The sequence below is a fragment of the Festucalex cinctus genome, chromosome 6 (assembly GCF_051991245.1).
Source record: "Festucalex cinctus isolate MCC-2025b chromosome 6, RoL_Fcin_1.0, whole genome shotgun sequence".
Taxonomy (NCBI): Eukaryota; Metazoa; Chordata; class Actinopteri; order Syngnathiformes; family Syngnathidae; genus Festucalex; species Festucalex cinctus.
Window position 1 is genome coordinate 18,380,975 of NC_135416.1, and position 19,511 is coordinate 18,400,485.

General features: G+C 38.1%; 1 protein-coding gene across 1 annotated transcript in view; it reads left to right on the forward strand.

Annotated features, from left to right (window-relative positions):
- Positions 1-19,511, forward strand: part of dnah6 (dynein, axonemal, heavy chain 6) — a 57,686-nt gene that overhangs the window by 27,117 nt on the left and 11,058 nt on the right. The window contains exons 39-65 of the mRNA XM_077524060.1: positions 92-274; positions 399-542; positions 2,028-2,253; positions 2,494-2,637; positions 2,882-3,039; positions 3,326-3,457; positions 3,544-3,715; positions 4,277-4,423; positions 4,535-4,608; positions 5,117-5,271; positions 6,109-6,340; positions 6,419-6,571; positions 8,260-8,400; positions 9,295-9,537; positions 9,661-9,828; positions 9,915-10,150; positions 10,935-11,079; positions 11,276-11,392; positions 11,513-11,636; positions 11,792-11,988; positions 15,607-15,810; positions 16,708-16,833; positions 17,171-17,335; positions 17,558-17,625; positions 17,728-17,908; positions 18,780-18,959; positions 19,082-19,315. Coding sequence (XP_077380186.1) covers positions 92-274; positions 399-542; positions 2,028-2,253; positions 2,494-2,637; positions 2,882-3,039; positions 3,326-3,457; positions 3,544-3,715; positions 4,277-4,423; positions 4,535-4,608; positions 5,117-5,271; positions 6,109-6,340; positions 6,419-6,571; positions 8,260-8,400; positions 9,295-9,537; positions 9,661-9,828; positions 9,915-10,150; positions 10,935-11,079; positions 11,276-11,392; positions 11,513-11,636; positions 11,792-11,988; positions 15,607-15,810; positions 16,708-16,833; positions 17,171-17,335; positions 17,558-17,625; positions 17,728-17,908; positions 18,780-18,959; positions 19,082-19,315 — 4,449 coding nt within the window. The remainder of the gene's footprint in view (positions 1-91; positions 275-398; positions 543-2,027; positions 2,254-2,493; positions 2,638-2,881; positions 3,040-3,325; positions 3,458-3,543; positions 3,716-4,276; positions 4,424-4,534; positions 4,609-5,116; positions 5,272-6,108; positions 6,341-6,418; positions 6,572-8,259; positions 8,401-9,294; positions 9,538-9,660; positions 9,829-9,914; positions 10,151-10,934; positions 11,080-11,275; positions 11,393-11,512; positions 11,637-11,791; positions 11,989-15,606; positions 15,811-16,707; positions 16,834-17,170; positions 17,336-17,557; positions 17,626-17,727; positions 17,909-18,779; positions 18,960-19,081; positions 19,316-19,511) is intronic.

Here is a 19,511-nt window from a genome sequence, read left to right on the forward strand (position 1 = left end):
CAGCCAATATAAAAGAAGATTGCTAATTTGCACAAATCTCTAACGTCACTGACAATATATATGTTCTTTCACATCTTGCTGTCCTTTCAAGCTTCCCGACACGGTGAAGACGATATTGCTCGAGTTATTTCAGCAGTATGTGGAGGATGGGCTCCAGTTTATATGGAAATATTGCATCCAAGCGATTCGCCAGGTGGACATAAGTAAAGTTTGCACTCTTTGTGCTCTGATGGAGTCACTGCTGCTAGGAAAAGATGGACCAGATTTTAATATGGTACTTCAGACTTAGACAATATCTGTGAACTGAATGTGATTGATCAGTCAATTGCTTCACTGTTTGTACTGTAACATTCCATTATGTTCTGACAGCATATTATGTGTGTGTTGGCGCATGGCAGGATTCCAAACGCCTCACTGATGTGCTATGTCAGACATTCATATTTTGCTACTTATGGGCAGTAGGAGGCAACCTGCCCTGTGGTCACTGGGATGATTTTGACAACTTTATCAGAGAGCAATTTAAAGACAACAACAGTGCGAAGGTACTGCACAACACGTTCACAGGTAGTCATGACCATAGTAGACAGGATTGTAATCTTATTTGTTCAATTGATGGAATAAGAAAGTGTGTTTCTTGTTTAATGGAACAATGTGTAGAATGTAGCGCCATCTAGTGGTGAACTAATCATTCATATTTTTATTTAAAAAAAAAACAATCAATAATGTGCAAAAAATATTTTTATATAGGCCTAATCGTAGGTCTAGTAATAGCTAATTATATTACATAGGATGTGCCGTGCCTTACAAGAGGCTGACATCTTTTGCTGCCATTATCCTCTGGTGGTGCTTGCAGCTCGTGTCGGACCCAATAATTGACCGCTGCTTACATTCCACAGCTGGGGCCTGCAGGTGGCCACTGCTGCGTTCCGTGATTCGGGCTCCTGCCGCTTGTCTCCCTCTGCTTTGCTCTCTCTAGCTTTGCTAGCTTCTCCTGCTAGCCGCTCGTTAGCCACTCCGGGCTGCAGCTAGTTCTTGCTAGTCGTTCTTGTTATCTGCTGCAGTGAGTTCTTGTTAACCACTCTTGCTCACCGCTCCAGCTAGTTACTACTCGCTGGGCTGCTCGCTCGTTCATTTGTTTGTTTACTCGCCGGGCTGCTTGCTTGCTCGCTCACAAGGCTCTCAAAGTGTGGTTTCTCTGAGGCACCATAGTGCGCGTGCTTCAAAATGTGCACGCTTTGAACTTAGATTGTTGCATTTTATTAGTTCACCACAAGATAGTACTAAATTTTACACACTGTCCCTTTAAAGAGGATCTTTTGAAGTCAACCCAAAACAATTCTCCACTATTCTAAACACGGCATTCTGTTTAATATTGCGTTAGTAGAATATGATTTCAGCAGGAAAATCCAACCAATTTTATCCATCTCAGGGGATGGCCATTTTGCCACAACTAAAATTGTCATCTCATTTGCCCAGGGCTCAGGTATCGACCAATCACGGCCTAGTTTCAGAAAAGAGGTGAGCTGTGATTTGTCGTTATCTGAGCCCTGAGCAACTGTGATGTCATTTTCAGTCGACAGCAAGAGGCAAAATTGCCGACCCCTGAGATGGATAAAAATGGGTGGCTTTTGCTGCTTAACTCATATTCCACAAACACAATATTAATCAGAATATTTTTGGCCTGAATTCCCCTTTAATGTAAAAATTTTGCTTGTGGTAAAATAATGCGGTGCAGACAAAAAGATTATTGTTTGTAGAAATGAGGGGTTGTTTAATAAAGGGTTGTTGCCTTTGTTTGATGAAACAAAAGCAAAGCCTACCATGTGTTGAATTATTACTTTATTTGTGTGACTGTAGATGATGTTAGAATGTACACCATAATAACTGAGCAAAAACAGAACATGATGTGATATGGCACATGCTTTAAGTGCATGTATATGTAAACAACTATTTTATCTAATGCTGAATATTTTGAAGCACAGTGTTTGCATGTTTTTTAGTGATGGCGTTTTCATTGTGTTTTGTAGCTTCCTACCAATGGAGCCCTGTGGGATGTGTTCATCAACTTCACCAAAAATTCATTTGTCCAGTGGGAGAAAATAATACCTTTATTTTCATATGATAGCGAGCAAGCCTTCTTCGAAATGTTGGTTCCCACCGCAGACACTGTCCGCTATGGCTATCTGATGGAGAAACTGCTCTCAGTACACCATTCTGTACTCTTCACTGGTTCCACAGGAGTGGGGAAGGCAAGTAGTGACAGTGGTAGACCAGGTTCAAAAGCATGGATGTTTATGATTATTATTTTGATTATATTTTTATTAATAGCTCAAATGTATGTATGCACTTAGACTAGTGGGCATTTGGCTTGATTCACAGCAACTTTGTTGTGTACTCATTATTTTGCCATTTCTCATAATTCTTTCAACTTTATAGTGGATGCAGGATGCAACGATTAAAGAAATATGTGTAATTTGTGTCTTTTACAGTCAGTCATTGCTCGGGGCCTTCTCAACAGTATCCAGGAAAATTGTGGCTACATTCCTGTCTATATCAACTTCTCTGCTCAGACTTCTTCTGCCCGCACACAAGAAATCATTGAGTCGAAGTTAGAGAAAAAGAGGAAGAACATGCTTGGTAAATAGTCACTGTTATTTAATAGAAAAAAAAAAAAGAAAGAAAAGTTTTACAACCTTATCGTGTCTTCATTTTGTCTGCTCACATAATCATTTAATTTCAAGATTAAAAAATAAATAAATTTTTGTCGTTGTCACTAGTGTATATTCACTCAGTCAAAACATTAATGTTCCTTGAGATTTCTTTTCACTCGTTTCATTAACCTCACATCCTAATCCTGTTCTCTCTCTCTCACTCTGCGTAGGTGCACCTAAGGATAAGAGGATAGTAGTTTTTGTAGACGATTTGAATATGCCCAAATTGGACAGTTATGGCTCTCAGCCCCCCATTGAGCTCCTGCGTCAGTTCCAGGACTTCTCTGGATTTTATGACAGGGAAGTTTTCTTCTGGAAGGAGATACAGGTACACTATTTGTAATAACATACGGGCAACTTTATTGACAACGACAACAACAACAAAAACATTGTAGCTTTAGGCACGTGATTTGGCTCATAAATAATCAGCCCATTTAAATCACATGACAAAATGATTTTATCAGTAAAAAAGTGACAGATGCAAATATCTCATTACACAGGCTTCACTCTGCCCTTGTAAGAGTCCATGTTTATATTCTACGGGATTCCATACATTAAAAAACAAACCCAGAACCTGCTTCCTTACTTTGGCATTTCCTCGTTCTCTTCTCCAGGACATGACTATCGCTGCTGCATGCGCTCCACCAGGAGGAGGACGCAACCCTGTGACTCCTCGGTTCATTCGCCACTTCAGCATGCTTTGTCTGCCCACACCCTCAGAGCAAAGCCTCAAACAGATAATCATTGTCAGGATACATATCATACAAACACACTCATCATGCATGCTGTGCATCAACCTGCTTAAGTTTTTTTGTCCTCAACTTTCCTGCAGGCCATCTTGTCTGGTTTCCTCAAAGAGTTCGCCCAACCCGTGAAGGACTGCGCAAAACAGATTGTGGATTCAGCCGTGGAGATTTATAACCGATTAAGTGTGGATCTGCTTCCCACTCCAGCCAAGTCTCACTATGTCTTCAATCTCAGGGACCTTTCCAAGTGTGTCCAAGGTGAGAATTGACTATATAAAATACATCGTAGCCTCCAGTTGCATTTGTAAATGCACATGGCTATTGTTGTGTTTATCATACCTTTGTCATACCTTGTCACAATGTCTCAATCTTGTTTTTCATCGTGACTATTTAATCCAAGTGGGCGAGGAAAAAAATAAAAACAAAGTTTCTGATAGCAATTCTGCCAACTTTAACCTATTTACCATGGTTATGTTACCATAGCTTTAGGCCAGTGCTTCCAAACAAGAGGTACGCGTACCCCTAGGGGCACGTCAGCAAACAATTACAGTCCCATAATTGTGGCCTGTTGGCTCTCCCTCCACAACAAGCAGAACAGCAGATTACAAAATATTCCAAGTCAATTTATTCAAATTATTTAAGATGTTTGAGTAAATGAGTTTCACTGGTTGATGAGATTTTTCAGGGTTACAAGACAACAAAATAAACTAAGAAATAATAATGATGATATAAAATACAAGAGTGATAAGAATTTCAACTTCATATTGAAAGTCTTTGGTTGTATGATATAAAGTCCTCTCTCACTGTCTTTATTTCAAGGTATGCTGCAATGTGAAGCAAGTCAAGTGAGAGATAAGACTCAGATATTTCGTCTTTTCTGCCATGAATGTCAACGGGTTTTCCACGATCGACTTATCAATGGCCAAGATAAAGAGTATTTTAACATGATTGTCTGTGAAACGGCCAGTAAGTGGTCAAAATTTATACTATCCAAATGCTCATGAGAAGCATGCACATATCAAGATTATTTTCATGTTTGTCACAGAATACCTTTGACTCATGTCTTTTTTTATTCAGGCAAATTTTTTGGAATGAACTTGGATCCCTCATACTTTGTGAATGAGCCAATCATATTTGGGGACTTCATTAAGGTATGATTCTTCACACTGATGCCAAACATGCAAGTACAATCTGGTTTAAAGGGGGTTTAATCATTCCTTAGTTCAGTTTTCAAAATTAATTTCCATGAGAAAACTTTTACATAATATGTAGGAACATTTAACACAATTCAATGTCATGTAAAGGTGAAAATGTCTTTTTTTATATCATAAAATAATTGAATGTAGAGCAAACTTGTTAATTGATTAAAAAATGAACAACAAAACCCCAAAGAAATAATAATAATAATAATAATAATAATAATAATAATAATAATAATAATAATTATTATTATTATTATTATTATTATTATTATTATTATTATTATTATAATAGATTACAGACTAGCTCAGCTACCCCCCGAGTGACCTCCTCCTGTCTTGCTCCTTTTTTGAGGGACATATTTAACATTTCGGATGTCATGATCATTTACAGTATACCAAAAGTCCACTGTATTCAAATCAAACAAAAGAAAAAGAGCTCAACGTGTTTTGCCTTTAGGTGGGTGCAGAAAAGGAAGAACGGCAGTATGAAGATCTTCCAGACCTGGATAAGATCCAAAATGTTCTTCTGGACTATTTATGTGACTACAACGTGACTTACTCCAAGGAGAGCAAGTTGGTATTCTTCCAGGATGCCATTGAGCATGTTTCCAGGTATTCATGAACAAGCAGTTCCCTAATATTGATCTTGTTTGTATTTGAGGATGCAATATTTGTAGATACTGTATTCATAAGACTTTGATTTGGGGTTTTATCCAAAAAGGGTAAACTTGGTCCTTAGTTTTATTTCCTAATAGTCCAATTAAAATAATTGTAATCACAGTGGATGAAACTAAGTGATTAGTAGACAATGTGCAACATGTTTTTAGCCAACTTGTAGCGAGCACATCTTAGGAAACCTGCCTCAAAATAACCCGGAGTTACTCGCCTATAATATCATTTCACACATGACTTATATAAATCTACAAAGTAACCAAGAAAAGTAGAAAATACACCATAATTTGATCCCCCTGCAAGAAATTGAACATAATATACACGTTACAACCGTTAAGTCTTTATAGCATTACATAGTATTTATATATTATATAAATACTGTGAAATGCAAAAATGATTTTACTCAACATGACTTTTAATACTACAGTGCAGCTTCATATTTAGTTTCATATCACAAAACGCTAAAATATTCTTTGGGATAATATGACAATTCCTTTGGGGGTTTTAAAAGCAAAACCATTGTTTGTTGCTTATAAAATGCTTTATTTCTACGTTTTTGTGCAAAAATATTGAGGAAATTCATTTGCTATTCAGACAAAGCAAAACCTGTTCGTACTTTCATCTACCTTTCAGTGTAATAGTTCTCTCACCTATAGTACTTCTAACTAGAAGGCGATTGCAAATACTTGAAATCCATGCACCTCTAAGCATCATTCTAAACCAGAAAGACTACTGCAGTCCTGTTATGAAAGTGATTTTGCCAATCGCACTTTCTAGAATCGCTCGCATGGTTCGCCTGGAACGAGGCAACGGCCTGCTGGTCGGAGTGGGGGGCACGGGCAAGCAGTCGCTCACTCGATTAGCGTCCCACATTTGTGAGTACCAGTGCTTTGAGATTGAGCTGAGTCGAGGCTATAACTACGACAGCTTCCACGAAGACTTGAGGAGGCTTTACAGGATGGCTGGAGTGGAAAGGAAAGATACAGTGTTCCTTTTTACAGATACTCAGGTATGACTCCAATGAAAGGAGGAAAAATTATGCACGTCGAGCAGTGTGTCTCTTAACCTGCATTTTTTTTTTTTTTAGATTGTTGTGGAAGGGTTTTTGGAAGATATCAACAACATGTTGAACTCTGGTGAAGTGCCCAACCTCTTTGAAAAAGATGAGCTGGAACAAGTGCTAGCTGCTACCCGCCCAAAAGCCAAAGAAGCTGGAATCAGTGAGGAGAACAGAGATGAGGTAATCATTTGTACATCCTGTTTCAAAGAAATATCTCAGTCATTCAGCAATTTGTACACAAATGATGTGCTGCATTTACGTGCAAATGGTTGATTTTGCATTTGCTGGGAACCTGAGAAGATAATTTTTAGCAAATAGCTTGCTAGTTCTTCCACATACATTAGTTCGACAGATAGTATTGAAAGACTTGAATGTCCCTATACAGAAGTGACGCTACTTTGGTAAATTCAAAATGAATGTAAACATACCCTTGTTAAAAGATGTTCTGTAGTCACAAGTAGAAGACAAACCAGTGAATATTTCGGCACAACACTTAACAAGAAATCTCTGCTTTATAATGTCATGTCATAAAATCATATTTTGAATGGTTTCTGGTCAGTTGAGTGTGAAGGAATTTTTTTTAACAATAACTGCACACAGCTCTTAGCAGCAGTGGTGTAGTGGTCTTTGGAGAAGTAGTTATGTTGTAAAATTGCACTTTTTTTTTTAAAGTAGTCCAGAAAACTGTCCTGTTTAAGATACAATGACATTAATGTAAGAAAAACCTGTCTTTCGTATTCGCTACCCCATAGCAAATACCAATGAAACCAAAGGCAATGTAAGGCCTTAGGAGTACCGCAGAAAATTATGCAATTTCCTGTATTTGTTCAAAAACCTATTTATTAATTACACATGTTAATGTGGCCATCTATCTATGCCATCAATGTATAATGACAGGCAGAACAGATTAATACACTTCCATTAGATAGCAGAAGCTACAATACGCCTAGCCAAGAATATTGCAGAATATATTAAAGTGGCTCGAACCGCATCAACGGACTGAAGAGTCTCCCAGAAGGGGCAGTGGACGAGGAGGATCCTTGGCCAAACTCACTAAACAGGTGCCGATCAAAAACCAAATAGGCAAAAATTGAGAATTGGAGGCAAAAGGCTGATCTGGTCACAAAAGGATTTATTCAAAAAAAAAAAAAAAAAAAAAAAAAAAAAGGGAGAGAGAGTTCTGCCCAGACCCCTGGGAAATACTTTTAATTTCAGTGAGCAGAGCACACATTTTTATACAGTAATCCTGGAAAATCCCTTTCCTCTGATTGGTCAGGGACTGGGGGAACTCGGACTCTTGGGAGCTAATTTTCCTGCAATGAGCCATATTTTAAAGGTGTCTTTTTTTTATTTTTTTAGCTACTGTCTCAGTTGTAATGGTGTCGATTTCCTGGCAATGAGCTCATGGTCATATCTTTTTGGCATTTCCTGTTTTGTAACGGCAGATATGTGTGTATGAGTGGCGCTTTAAGTTCCTTTCGGTTTAATATATCATTCTCTAAATGCCAAGCTCACTTATGAGTTACACATAAGTGTGCTTTGCTTTGCTTGTTTTTTTTCTCCCTTGTCTCTCATCTGCAGGCTGTTAGAAACTGTGCAACAGAAACTTTTCATTTAAAATAAAATGAGCTGTTTGAGGTGACAAACAGATAATGTGCGATAATCATTATTCATGGATTATTTCAAGTTGGGTTAAATCACATTTAAAACATGACCCGCTTACACAAATGACTTTTACAGTTTTAGGACACATTACAATAGAATGACATCAGGTTATAATGATTATTGAATAAGTGGTTTTAATTTGATAACATATCTGGCACTGTGACGATGTGGCAGTGTCAAACTTGTGTGTTTGTGATCTTCAGGTGTTTCAATATTTTATCTCTCGTGTCCGGGAGAAGATGCATATTGTGCTGTGTATGAGTCCAGTCGGTGATGCCTTCAGGTCCCGCTGTCGAATGTTTCCCTCGCTGGTCAACTGCTGCACCATCGACTGGTTTGTGGAGGTATGCTGAAATCACGCTGCCATTTCTGGCCACAGCAATTTTTGTAATTTTTTTATTTTTGTAGATGCATTATCAATCCTTGTAATATCATCAGTGCTGTATTGTTGTCGCCCTGTGTAATGTAAACATTCCCTTCCAAATGTATTGAAACAGTAAAGCACATTCCCATTATTTCTGCTGTAGATCACTTTTTTTTTTAAAGGGATGCTTGACTTATATAGCCCATTATAGCAATAAAAAGTGAATATTTTGTCGATAATTAATTTGATACTTTCATTATTTTTCATGGACAATTAATACTTTTAAAAACCAATTTTGCCACTAGTTGTCGATTGAAAATGACATCACATGTGCTCAGTGCTCAAGTAACGACCAATCACAGCTCACCTGTTTTCTTGTTTTGGTCATGTGACATTCACAAGCTGAACTGTGATTGGTTACCTGAGCCCTAAGCACATTGTGATGTCATTTTTCAGTTGACTGGAAGTTGCAAAATGTCTTTTTAAAGGTACTAATTATAGATGAAAAATAATGAATATGACTATTTGCAAAGACTGAAAATGTGGTCCTCCTTCTTATTTGTGGGTTTTTTACCCGTAGACACTCTCGGGGTTTTCATGTTGGTCTATTTGGAATTGTAGCCTGTACATGCGAAACCCGAATCATCTACGTTGTCATATCCAGAAGTCAGTCCATGGAAATAAAAGCTGAAATACTCATGGTGTGACTTGTGTGCAACTTTTAACATATTTTTGCCTTTTTATTTTAACTTATTTTAACTGACTCAATTTGTGTCACTGTTCCAATACTTTTGGAGAGAAGGCGGAGTCTATAAACAGCTGCTGAATTGCTCCATTCCCTTACCTGTTGTCCTTCTATTCTCCTCTTATTCAGTGGCCTCGCGAGGCCCTGCTTTCTGTTTCTCAGGCCTTCTTCCAGAATGTGGACTTTGGTACGGATGAACTCAAGCAGAGCTTCTCAGATTTGTGTGTGGAGACGCATGTCAGCGTCACCGTCATGGCTGAGAGATTCTACTTAGAACTGAGACGTCGATATTACACCACGCCCACCTCCTACTTAGAACTAATCAACCTGTACCTGTCCATGCTAGACAACAAGAGGCAGCAGCTAGTGCTTGTAAGGCGAAGCCAAAAAATAAATGGAAAAATGTGTGTAGAAAATAGCGACAATTTTTCAGTCAGTTACTCCACTGTAAGATCAGCTCAGTTAAACGTCACGCTGTCTTGTGTGTTTCTATAGGCAAGGGATCGTGTTAAGAGTGGTCTGACGAAGCTCCTGGAGACCAACGAGCTTGTGGCCACAATGAAAGTGGACCTTTCTGCTCTGGAGCCGCTTCTCAAACAGAAAAGCATGGATGTTGATGCTTTAATGGGAAAACTATCTGTTGACCAAGAGAGTGCCGATGAGGTATGTCACTCCTTTTATAAGGTGCCAAAATTGTCCTATTACATCCCAAGTTTTAGTTTGACACGTGCATCTTTTGAACCTTACAGACACGTCGTATCGTGAAAGAAGAAGAGGCAATAGCGAAAGTCAAGGCTGAAGATACTCAGGCGATAGCTGACGACACCCAAAGAGACCTGAATGAGGCTCTGCCTGCCCTGGAGGGTGCTAACCAGGCTCTTAGTTCTCTGGACAAGGCGGACATTTCTGAGCTCAAAGTGTTCACCAAACCTCCTGACATGGTCATGACTGTCATGGAGGCTGTCTGCATCCTGCTCAACTGCAAGTCTGTATGCTTCTTCTCTCTCTCTCTGAAAAACAAGCTCTAAAATCAAGTAAAAAAATATATATAATGGCAAGAGAACCAAAATTTTAGAGAGTGACAAATGAAATGAAAAATTCTGAGAATCCCTCTTTACATTTTTCAGCCACATTTTTGCTTCAGTCCTAAAACTTTCCTGAGAAGTATGTGTGAATCTTTATCCAGAACAATATTTATAAGGGTTGTGATCATTGAGGCCTCACAATTTCTGTTCTAGTCCATCCCAAAGTTGTGAGCTTGAGGTCGGGGTTCTTTGCAAATTGTTCCATACTAAACTTCAAAATACAATTGTGCCTTTATGAACTTTATTTCATGGAATGGGGCACAATTAGGATGAAAGAGAAAAGGGTCTTCTCCAAAATATTGGAGCATGAAAATGAACAATTAAGATTACACCAACGCTAATTGATGAAGTAGTGATTGGATTCTTTTATGTCATGTTTTTCATAAAGTATGGAGAATAAATGACAGTATATAGTAAACCTGTCAATACATTTACCGTACATGTATATACATCAATGCACATTTTATAATGTACCCAAATTTAGCAGTAATATTTCCTGTAACCTAATGCATTTTATTTTATTTTTATTTCTTTTTATCATTTATGCTGTTTTCAATCACAAATAATGTTATATAGTAGTAGCACTAGCCACAGACCACTTCACTTTATCTGTAAAAATGTAACTTTGATTTGAGCACCATGTTTTGAATTGGATTTTGAGTTTTATTATTTTTCCTCGCACAGGCCGGACTGGCCCAATGCCAAAAAGTTACTGGGTGATTCCAATTTCACCCGATTTCTGACTGACTACGACAAGGACAATATTAAGCCTCAAGTCCTGGCAAAGCTGCAGAAATACATCAACAACCCGGACTTCATACCCGAGAAGGTCTGTTTCTATTTTTAGTCAAAAATGTTTTTGCAGTAGTTTTGATTGGTAGCGACTGGTTTTGGAGAAATTTGCACTTGGCATGGAATGAACTTAGTACATGGTTATATACACGTCACTAAAATGTATCGTTCCAATTTTTAAGTTAAGAGATTTCATCATTTATCTTTTTGCTGAACCTTTGTTTGGTTTAAAGGTGGAGAAGGTATCCAAAGCATGCAAATCCATGTGTATGTGGGTTCGGGCTATGGACATATACTCCAGAATCCTCAAGGAAGTTGGTCCAAAGAGAGAAGCATTCGCCAAGGCGCAGGTCAGCAATTTAGTCTCCGGCACAGACATAAATAGCAATGGAGCTGAGCTGTATACACTCACTTAAAACGGTTGGTTCACTGTTTCTGTATGCACAATTATACCTGCACATCCAATATAGGCGGAGCTGGAACTCACAATGGCAACGCTGAGAGAGAAGCAACAACTGCTCCAGAGTGTGGAAGACAAGATCAGGGTTCTACAGGAATCATATGACAGCAGCCTTAATGAAAAGCAGGAATTGGGTGATTGCCATATCTTTTTTTACCTGTACTAAACTAAAACTCTTATTAACTATGGATTCTTTCCTGAATGTACACCATGAAGCAATTTTGCCTTGCAATGTTTTATTAAAAGCAAATTCCCGTCATTATCTCGGACTCTTTTTCTTTTCACGCAGTTAACACAATGGCGGTGACACAGGCTCGTTTGACCAGAGCAGGGAAGCTCACATCGGCTTTAGGAGACGAGCAAGTGCGCTGGGAGCAAAGTGTTGCCACATTTGATCAACAGATTATCGACGTTGTAGGCAATGTCTTCATCGCTGCTGCTTGTGTGGCCTACTATGGAGCTTTCACCTCTCACTATAGAAAACTGGTAAGACGAGTCTGTTCATTCTTTCATTGTCACTTACAATATAGGCAGCTGTGAAAACAACACCACAGCTGCAGTTTTACACAATACATACGCTACTCTGCACATTAGAGGTGGGAATCTTGGGGCACCTCACGATTCGATTGCGATTACGATTCAGAGGCTACGATTCGATTATAAAACGATTATTGATTTCCCCCCCAGGCAGCAGAAAAAAAACAATGTATTTTTGTGCTTTTAATGTTTCGTACATTAGTTACAAAAATAGTACAAAAGTCCTCCCAGGCCTACATAAACTACTATTTCAGTATCAAGTTAACAGGTCAAAACAGTAAATAAAATACTCAAGTCCTCATTCTGTAACAACAGCTTTTAAGTATATTCAGTCTTCAACAGAATAAAACATAGCATTGAGCAAAAATATATTATTTTTATCCACTCAAAAGTGCATTGAGGTATAAATGAAAGACAATGTGAACTACTACTTCAATACAAATGCCTAAAAAAAAAAAAAAGTGCTTTCCTGCTTTTTAAGTTGTGTAAAGATGAACATGTAAACATTAAAGTTTCTCAGAGGTACAAAAAAAAAAAAAAAACCTCAAGTGCTTTTCTGCTTTTTAACTTGTGTAAACATGAACGTGTAAACATTAATGGGATCGTTCGGCTTTTTTAACATGAATCTCAATTTGATCCTCACCTCCCGTGTGTGCGATCAGCACTGACTTCTTTTTGACAGCGTTCGGTGACACGCGTTCTGGTTCGACGTTGGACGAGAAGAAAATAAAAAAGAAAATAGTCCAGCAAGCTGGCTGGGGTCTCGGAAATAAAGCGTTTTTCTTCTAAAAACTATTTGTTTTCAAAAGCGTGATACATTTCCACCACAATACTCTTTTCTGAATAAAGTCAGACGCCATTACCGCCAGCCACTACTTTTCTGTTCGTTCGTTCGTATCACTGCGCGGCGCCCTGTAGAACGCTAACCGACGCACTGCAGCCAGCTAGCTGATACTTCCGCCTGAAGTTGTTTGCCTTTTCGGAGCAGGTCTGATCTCACGAAGAGGTGGGTTGGTCAGCTCAGCCATGCTTGTTGTTGTTTTGAATCTCGAGGCGTGAGTTGTAGATGTGTACTCTCGGTCCGTCCCAAAAAGCGTCCCGAAGACCGCGCGCGCTACTGCGTTTCAGTTCCGCGTACTTTTCGCTCGTTTCGCTTCCCTTGGCATATTTATATAATCGGAATTTGGACGTTTGTGAATCGTTCTCGATTGTTCCACGGCCGAATCGTGAATAATCTAAGAATCGGAAATTTTGCACACCTCTACTGCACATTGCAATTATGCACTTTATGTACGTATGTAGGTAGCTCTTAGCCTTGTTATGTCACACGATAGATCAAGAATATGACCAGTGTTGCCACAGTTACCTTGAAAAAGTAACTTAGTTACTTTACTGATTACTTGGTTTTAAAAGTAACTAAATTGCGTTACTGATTACTTGATTTTAAAAGTAACTAAGTTAGATTAAAAGTTACTTTTTTAGTTACTTTCAGCAGCTGCCGATAACACCATCTCAACATAAAAATAATGCAGTAGAAACGGAGTTCCAAATACTTTATTGAAAGTGCATTTTTAACATGAAAATAAAGTTTTTTTTATGAAAAACAAAATAGGCAGTCTCTCTTGACTTCTTGTAACGTAAATACTTTTTATAAAACAAAAAATAAAAATCTATCCAGGTTGAAAATGAAAATCCCCTAAATTCCTCTATTGTTTGTTTGTTCCGCTATTCCAGTGTGTACACATGTATCAGTTTAAATATTTATTAGTAGTTATTGACAGTTATAATTGTTTTTTGGTTTGTTTGTTTTTTCTCTTCAAAATAAGGATCAGGAAAACAAAAGGTTGATAATTTAATGTTAAATATAAATATTTAACCTTTAGACAGACACCAACACAATTAAACAGAATATTTGCACATTGTGAAGTATTTCAGAAACATAAATTTAAGACATGAAATAAACCTACCGTCCAGCCAAAAGAAATATGAAGCCACCTTATGGAACAATAAATCTATCAAACACATTTTAACCACTTAATATATGCAAAAATATTTCCAAAAGTTCATTTCCCTTTTTAATCAACAATTTTTGTATTTAACAATTGTTTTTTCTTTTGTCATCACTTTCATTTTTGGTTAATGTATGACATCTTTTTTTGTTTTTTTTTAATCTGAGACACGATGATGACCACAGAATCACTACTGTTTATATTTTGTTTTTTGGGCTGTCGTAATCGCGGGCACGTCTCAGTTCTCCTATCTGCTGCTCATGCTAGTTGTAGACATTGACAGGGAGCCACAAACTGAGAAATGAGATACTTGCAGTGTGCTTTTAGCTTAGCTGGTGTGTTGGCTGTGGGACATACCTGTGTCGTTTGAATCCATGCATTGGATCGTCACGGGAGTTATTCTTTTTGGCTCGCGCGCAGTACCAACGCCGGCCCGGGACATACAAGTGCACCGAGAGGACTCGATAGCCATGGGAAATACCGAGATGTACGGCACCGGCTTCTGCTAACTGTCTCCATTTGTATGTTGTCACTCGTTGCGCGCGCGCGCGCCGTGTCGCGAGCACGGAAACACGGAAGTAGCTTGAATGGTGATGCTACTGAAATGTAAACAAAACAAGTAGAGCACGGCGCAGAACTCTTGCTATTGTTATGAAAACCATAAAGCCTCACTCGCAACCGATACGGTCGTTTAGCTCCCCTTGACGAACGATGGTTCGGTCGAATCGTTTTTTTTGTTCCACCCCTACTGAAAACGTAACTTGTCTGACGTCACTCCCCCTGGCGAGAGGGCGGAGACGACCTCATCCCATAATGCTTCACGGACCAGTTGAGGATGGAAATAAATTATTTTTTTTACCACTTTTATGGTCCATAATGCACACTTTTTTTGTTGTGTTGTGTGCCTGTTGGTTAATAAAACTAGTAGTAAAAGTATCATCACTTTTGTTTTGAATGTGCAAACCATTCATGACCAGACCATGGCTGAATTCAGTGTGGTGATCAATGACTTCTGCCTCATCTTCGTAGTTAGCAGTAGTTGTTTGTGACTGTTACAACAGTGAGATAGTTTGCATTCTTCATGAAAAATGTGGAGTAACGCATTGATTCTCTGGACAGTAACTTTAATCAGACTACTTTGTAGAATAAAGTAACGCGTTAGACTATTAGTTACTTTAGAAAGCAACTTATTTGAGTAACGCGTTACTGGCAACACTGAATATGACAAGAGATAGACCAATATGTTTTTTTAAGACAAGTGATCTGCAGAGTAGGTTAAAAATCATTTAGAAGAACTGGTGATTTATTTAAATAGAGAACGCTAAAGGGAAATTTGATTGTGAAACATAAATGTTTTGTTCCCCAGTTAAAAAAAAAAGGGGGGGGGGGGGGCACACACGATTTATTCTTCCCACTGCTTCCTTTCTTCTGAATTTTGTTTTTATATAAAATATGTCCACTTCATTATTTGTAATGCGTAATGAAATAAACTAGGAAAAAGTCTGCTATCAAGCTCAATTAATATATTCAAGTTTTCACATTTTCTCTCTTTCTTCAGCTGGTTGATGAGTGGATAATACAGTGCCAGCAACTGAAAATTCCCATAAGTGCCAGCTTCAGCCTTATCAACATTCTGGGTGACCCATATGTCATTCAGCAATGGAATAATGAAGGTCTGCCCCGGGACACCGTCTCCACAGAGAATGGAATACTGGTGAATGAGGGTCGCCGCTGGCCTCTCATGATTGACCCCCAAGATCAGGTGAACAAACTAATTATAACTGTCCTTAACATACAATATACAATATTATTGAGGAAATATTGTCTCTTTATTAACTCATTCACTCCCAGACATTTTTTTTACTGAAGCAATCACCTTCACTCCCGGCTGTTTTACAGGATTTTGACTGATTTTCCAATTCCCAGATAATATTATGTTCTTTTGCTATAAAAACATGGAACCTACAAAAAAAAAAAAAAAAAAAAAAAAAAGATTAGAATCTCTTCTTTCATCAGGAAAAAAAAGTATATTTCTATCTGATCAAATTTTGCAGCAATTATCATTAGAATACAGCTAAGTTTCATCATTATTCACAAATCTGTTTAGAATTGTGGGGAAATAGCTTGTTTTCAACATGGCCCGGTTGATCTCTTATACTCTGCTGCCACCTGCTGGCCGTTTTTGTAATTACTATCATTGCTTCTCTCATTCTCTGCAGTTGAGAGGCTGCATCAAAGCCTTCTGTATGCTCTAGCATAAAGAACATTTAAAAAAAAAATACGTCTTTGGGACATTTAAAACATTTAAAATAGAACATATTTATACGTTTTTGGGAGCAAATGAGCTAAAAAAAAATTAAATGTCACGTATCACTTCACCCAATCTTCCTCTTAACTATATGTGTTTACTTTAGAGCTGCTCATGTTTCTGTGGTCCTTTTCAATTCAATAACTGTAAATAATATCCAGTCGACTTGCTGTCAGAATAAAGGCAATGTTTACACAAGATAATACTGCAATTTATATTTTTTTAATTTTCCATTGACTTACATAATGAAAGTGTGTATTTTGACTAAAATATTTTCAGAGGTTGAACTAGAATGTCTGGTTCCATATCATTTCATGTTCAGACATACCTTGCCCATTCTTTCTTTTTTAGGCTAACCGATGGATACGCTCAAAGGAGGTCAAGAACGGTTTAAAAGTGATCAAGCTCACTGATCCAAACTTTCTTCACAAGCTGGAAAATGCCATCCGAATGGGCATGCCTGTTCTGCTGGAGGAGGTAGAAAAAATGCGGCTGAACTTTGTACATTCATGTCAGACTGAAAACGTCCATAATTGATCATGAAAATGCATGTTGCTTTGAAAACTGCTGCTTTATTGACTCCAAAAGAAATTATAACGAGAAAAATTTGGTTAACAACTTTACTACAATTCATGCAGACTTGGACAATGAAAGAGATGAGTTTTATAACTGAAATAAAATAATCATAATGTGGCTGAAAGGTTGATGTTCAGTTTTTGTAATTTTAGAGGTTTAACAAACATTAAGTTAAATTATTTATGTCAGAACAAAGAATTGCATTGTCAAGGCTGTTCTCTTCTTTCTGTGTGTGTAGTTAAAGGAGACCCTGGATCCTGCTCTGGAGCCCGTCTTGCTGAAGCAGACATTTGTGGCTGGTGGAAGGACTTTGATCCGACTTGGAGACTCAGATATTGACTATGACAAAAATTTCCGGTTTTACATGACAACTAAAATGGCCAATCCACACTATCTACCAGAGGTAGTGACAGCACCTAGTGTCGCACGTTCACACATTTTCGCTCGTTGTAATCACAGTTGTAGTGTAGTGATACATGATGCCTGTCATGGAAGCCTCACAGGACTAATTCCCACCAGCTTTAAACTGTTGAGAGTTATTTATTTTTCCTTGGGAGTGGTGAATTAAAAAAAAAAAAAAAGGCCTATGAAGTAATGTTTTCATATGTGTGTTTTTACCATTCAGGTGTGTATCAAAGTAACAATCATCAACTTCACTGTGACAAAGTCTGGCTTAGAGGACCAGCTGCTTGGGTATTACTCTGCACTTTTTTTTTTTTTTTTTTTAATGAGCAGTAACAAGCGATGCAATCCTATTCTCCCAAATAATTTGATCTCCAACCATCCTCTTCTCAGTGATGTGGTGTGCCTGGAAAGCCCACACCTGGAAGAGCAGAGAAACGATCTGGTTGTGCGCATCAATAATGACCGCATCCAGCTGAAGAACATCGAAGATCGCATTCTGAAGCTTCTCTTCACCTCCGAGGGAAACATACTCGACAATGAGGAGCTAGTTACCACTCTCCAGGAATCAAAGGTAAATCTGACTTTAAAAAAAATGCGAATTTACTACCTTGGTGTCAAATTTAACATCATCATAGATCATTTTGAATCTTATTCTACAACTTCCTTCCAAAAGGGGTTTGATCTAAGCTACTTTTGCTTACCTATTAACTCATTTGCTGCCAATAACGTGTAAATACGTTTTTTATGTTTTAAGTGTCCCAAAGACGTATTTATATGTTTTTTTGTTTTTTTTGGGGTTTTTATGATAGAGCATACAGAAGGCTTTGATGCAGCCTCTCAACTGCAAAGAACGGTTGCAGAAATGGTAGTTATTACACAAACAGCCAGTAGGTGGCAGCAGAGCAAAGGAGATCAACCAGGGCCATCTACAAAAAAAAAGCTAAATTACTTACAATTTTAAATAGATTTTTGAAAACTGATTAAACTTAGCTCTCTTCTAATGCTAATTGCTGCAAAACGGAAACAGATAGAAACATACTTTTTTTTCCTGATGAAAGAAGAGACTTTAATCTTTCTTTTGGTAGATTCCATGCTTTTTATAGCAATTGAACACAATATTCTGTGGGCCTTGCCAAATCAGTCAAAATTCAGTAAAACAGCCGGGAGCGAACGGGATTGCATCTGTGAAAATGGCTGGGAGTGAATGAGTTAATGTGGTCTTTCATTATAAACCATGTTACAAATCTTGATCTATGAACTAAAGACCTACAAATAAAATCTGAAATTGAGTTGGCCACTTGTCAGATTTCAAGCAGAAATGTTTTTATGCCACACTCTTCCAATTTCGAGGAGCACTTATGTGTGTGCTTTTGCAAATCTCGGATGTGACAGTTTTATTATTACGCTCCATTATTTTTTTTGTGCTTTTCTACTTTCCTCAGGTGACATCAGCAGCTATCAAACAACGACTGGAGGAAGCAGAGGCCACCGAGCTGATGATCAATAATGCAAGAGAGGGTTACCGATCTGTAGCCACCCGAGGTTCTGTCCTGTTCTTTGTCGTCGCCAGTCTCTCTGAAATTGATCCCATGTACCAGTTCTCACTCAAGTACTTTAAACAGGTGAGAAAGATTGTATTTGAAGTTTAATGATCATCTGGAAAAATTTGGATTGGTATGTTGTGAGTGATGCATAACGATGATATTCAATTTTTGTGAATGTTTCTTTATACCACCAACTGCAGCTCTTCAACACTACCATCGAGATGTCTGAAAAGAGCGATATATTGGAAGAGCGTCTGCAGATCCTACTTGACCAGATCTTACTCAACTCCTACATAAATGTTTCCCGGGGCCTGTTCGAGCAGCACAAACTCATCTACAGCTTCATGTTGTGTGTTGAGATCCTGAAGCACCGCGGTGACATCTCGGAGGCGGAGTGGCAGAATTTCATTCGGTCTTCTACAGGCATGGAAAAGGTGGGATGGGGAATGACATTATAGGCTAAAAATAGCTTGTTGAAAAATCTGTTATTTTTACCGTCTTAGGGTAAAATACAAAGGCTGAACACTCCAGTGTGGCAGTTGGTGATAAGAAAAAAATGCCCCCCCCCAAAAAAATCCTCTCAATGGCAAAAAAAAACAAAAACAAAACATCTTTCTATACTTCTATGCT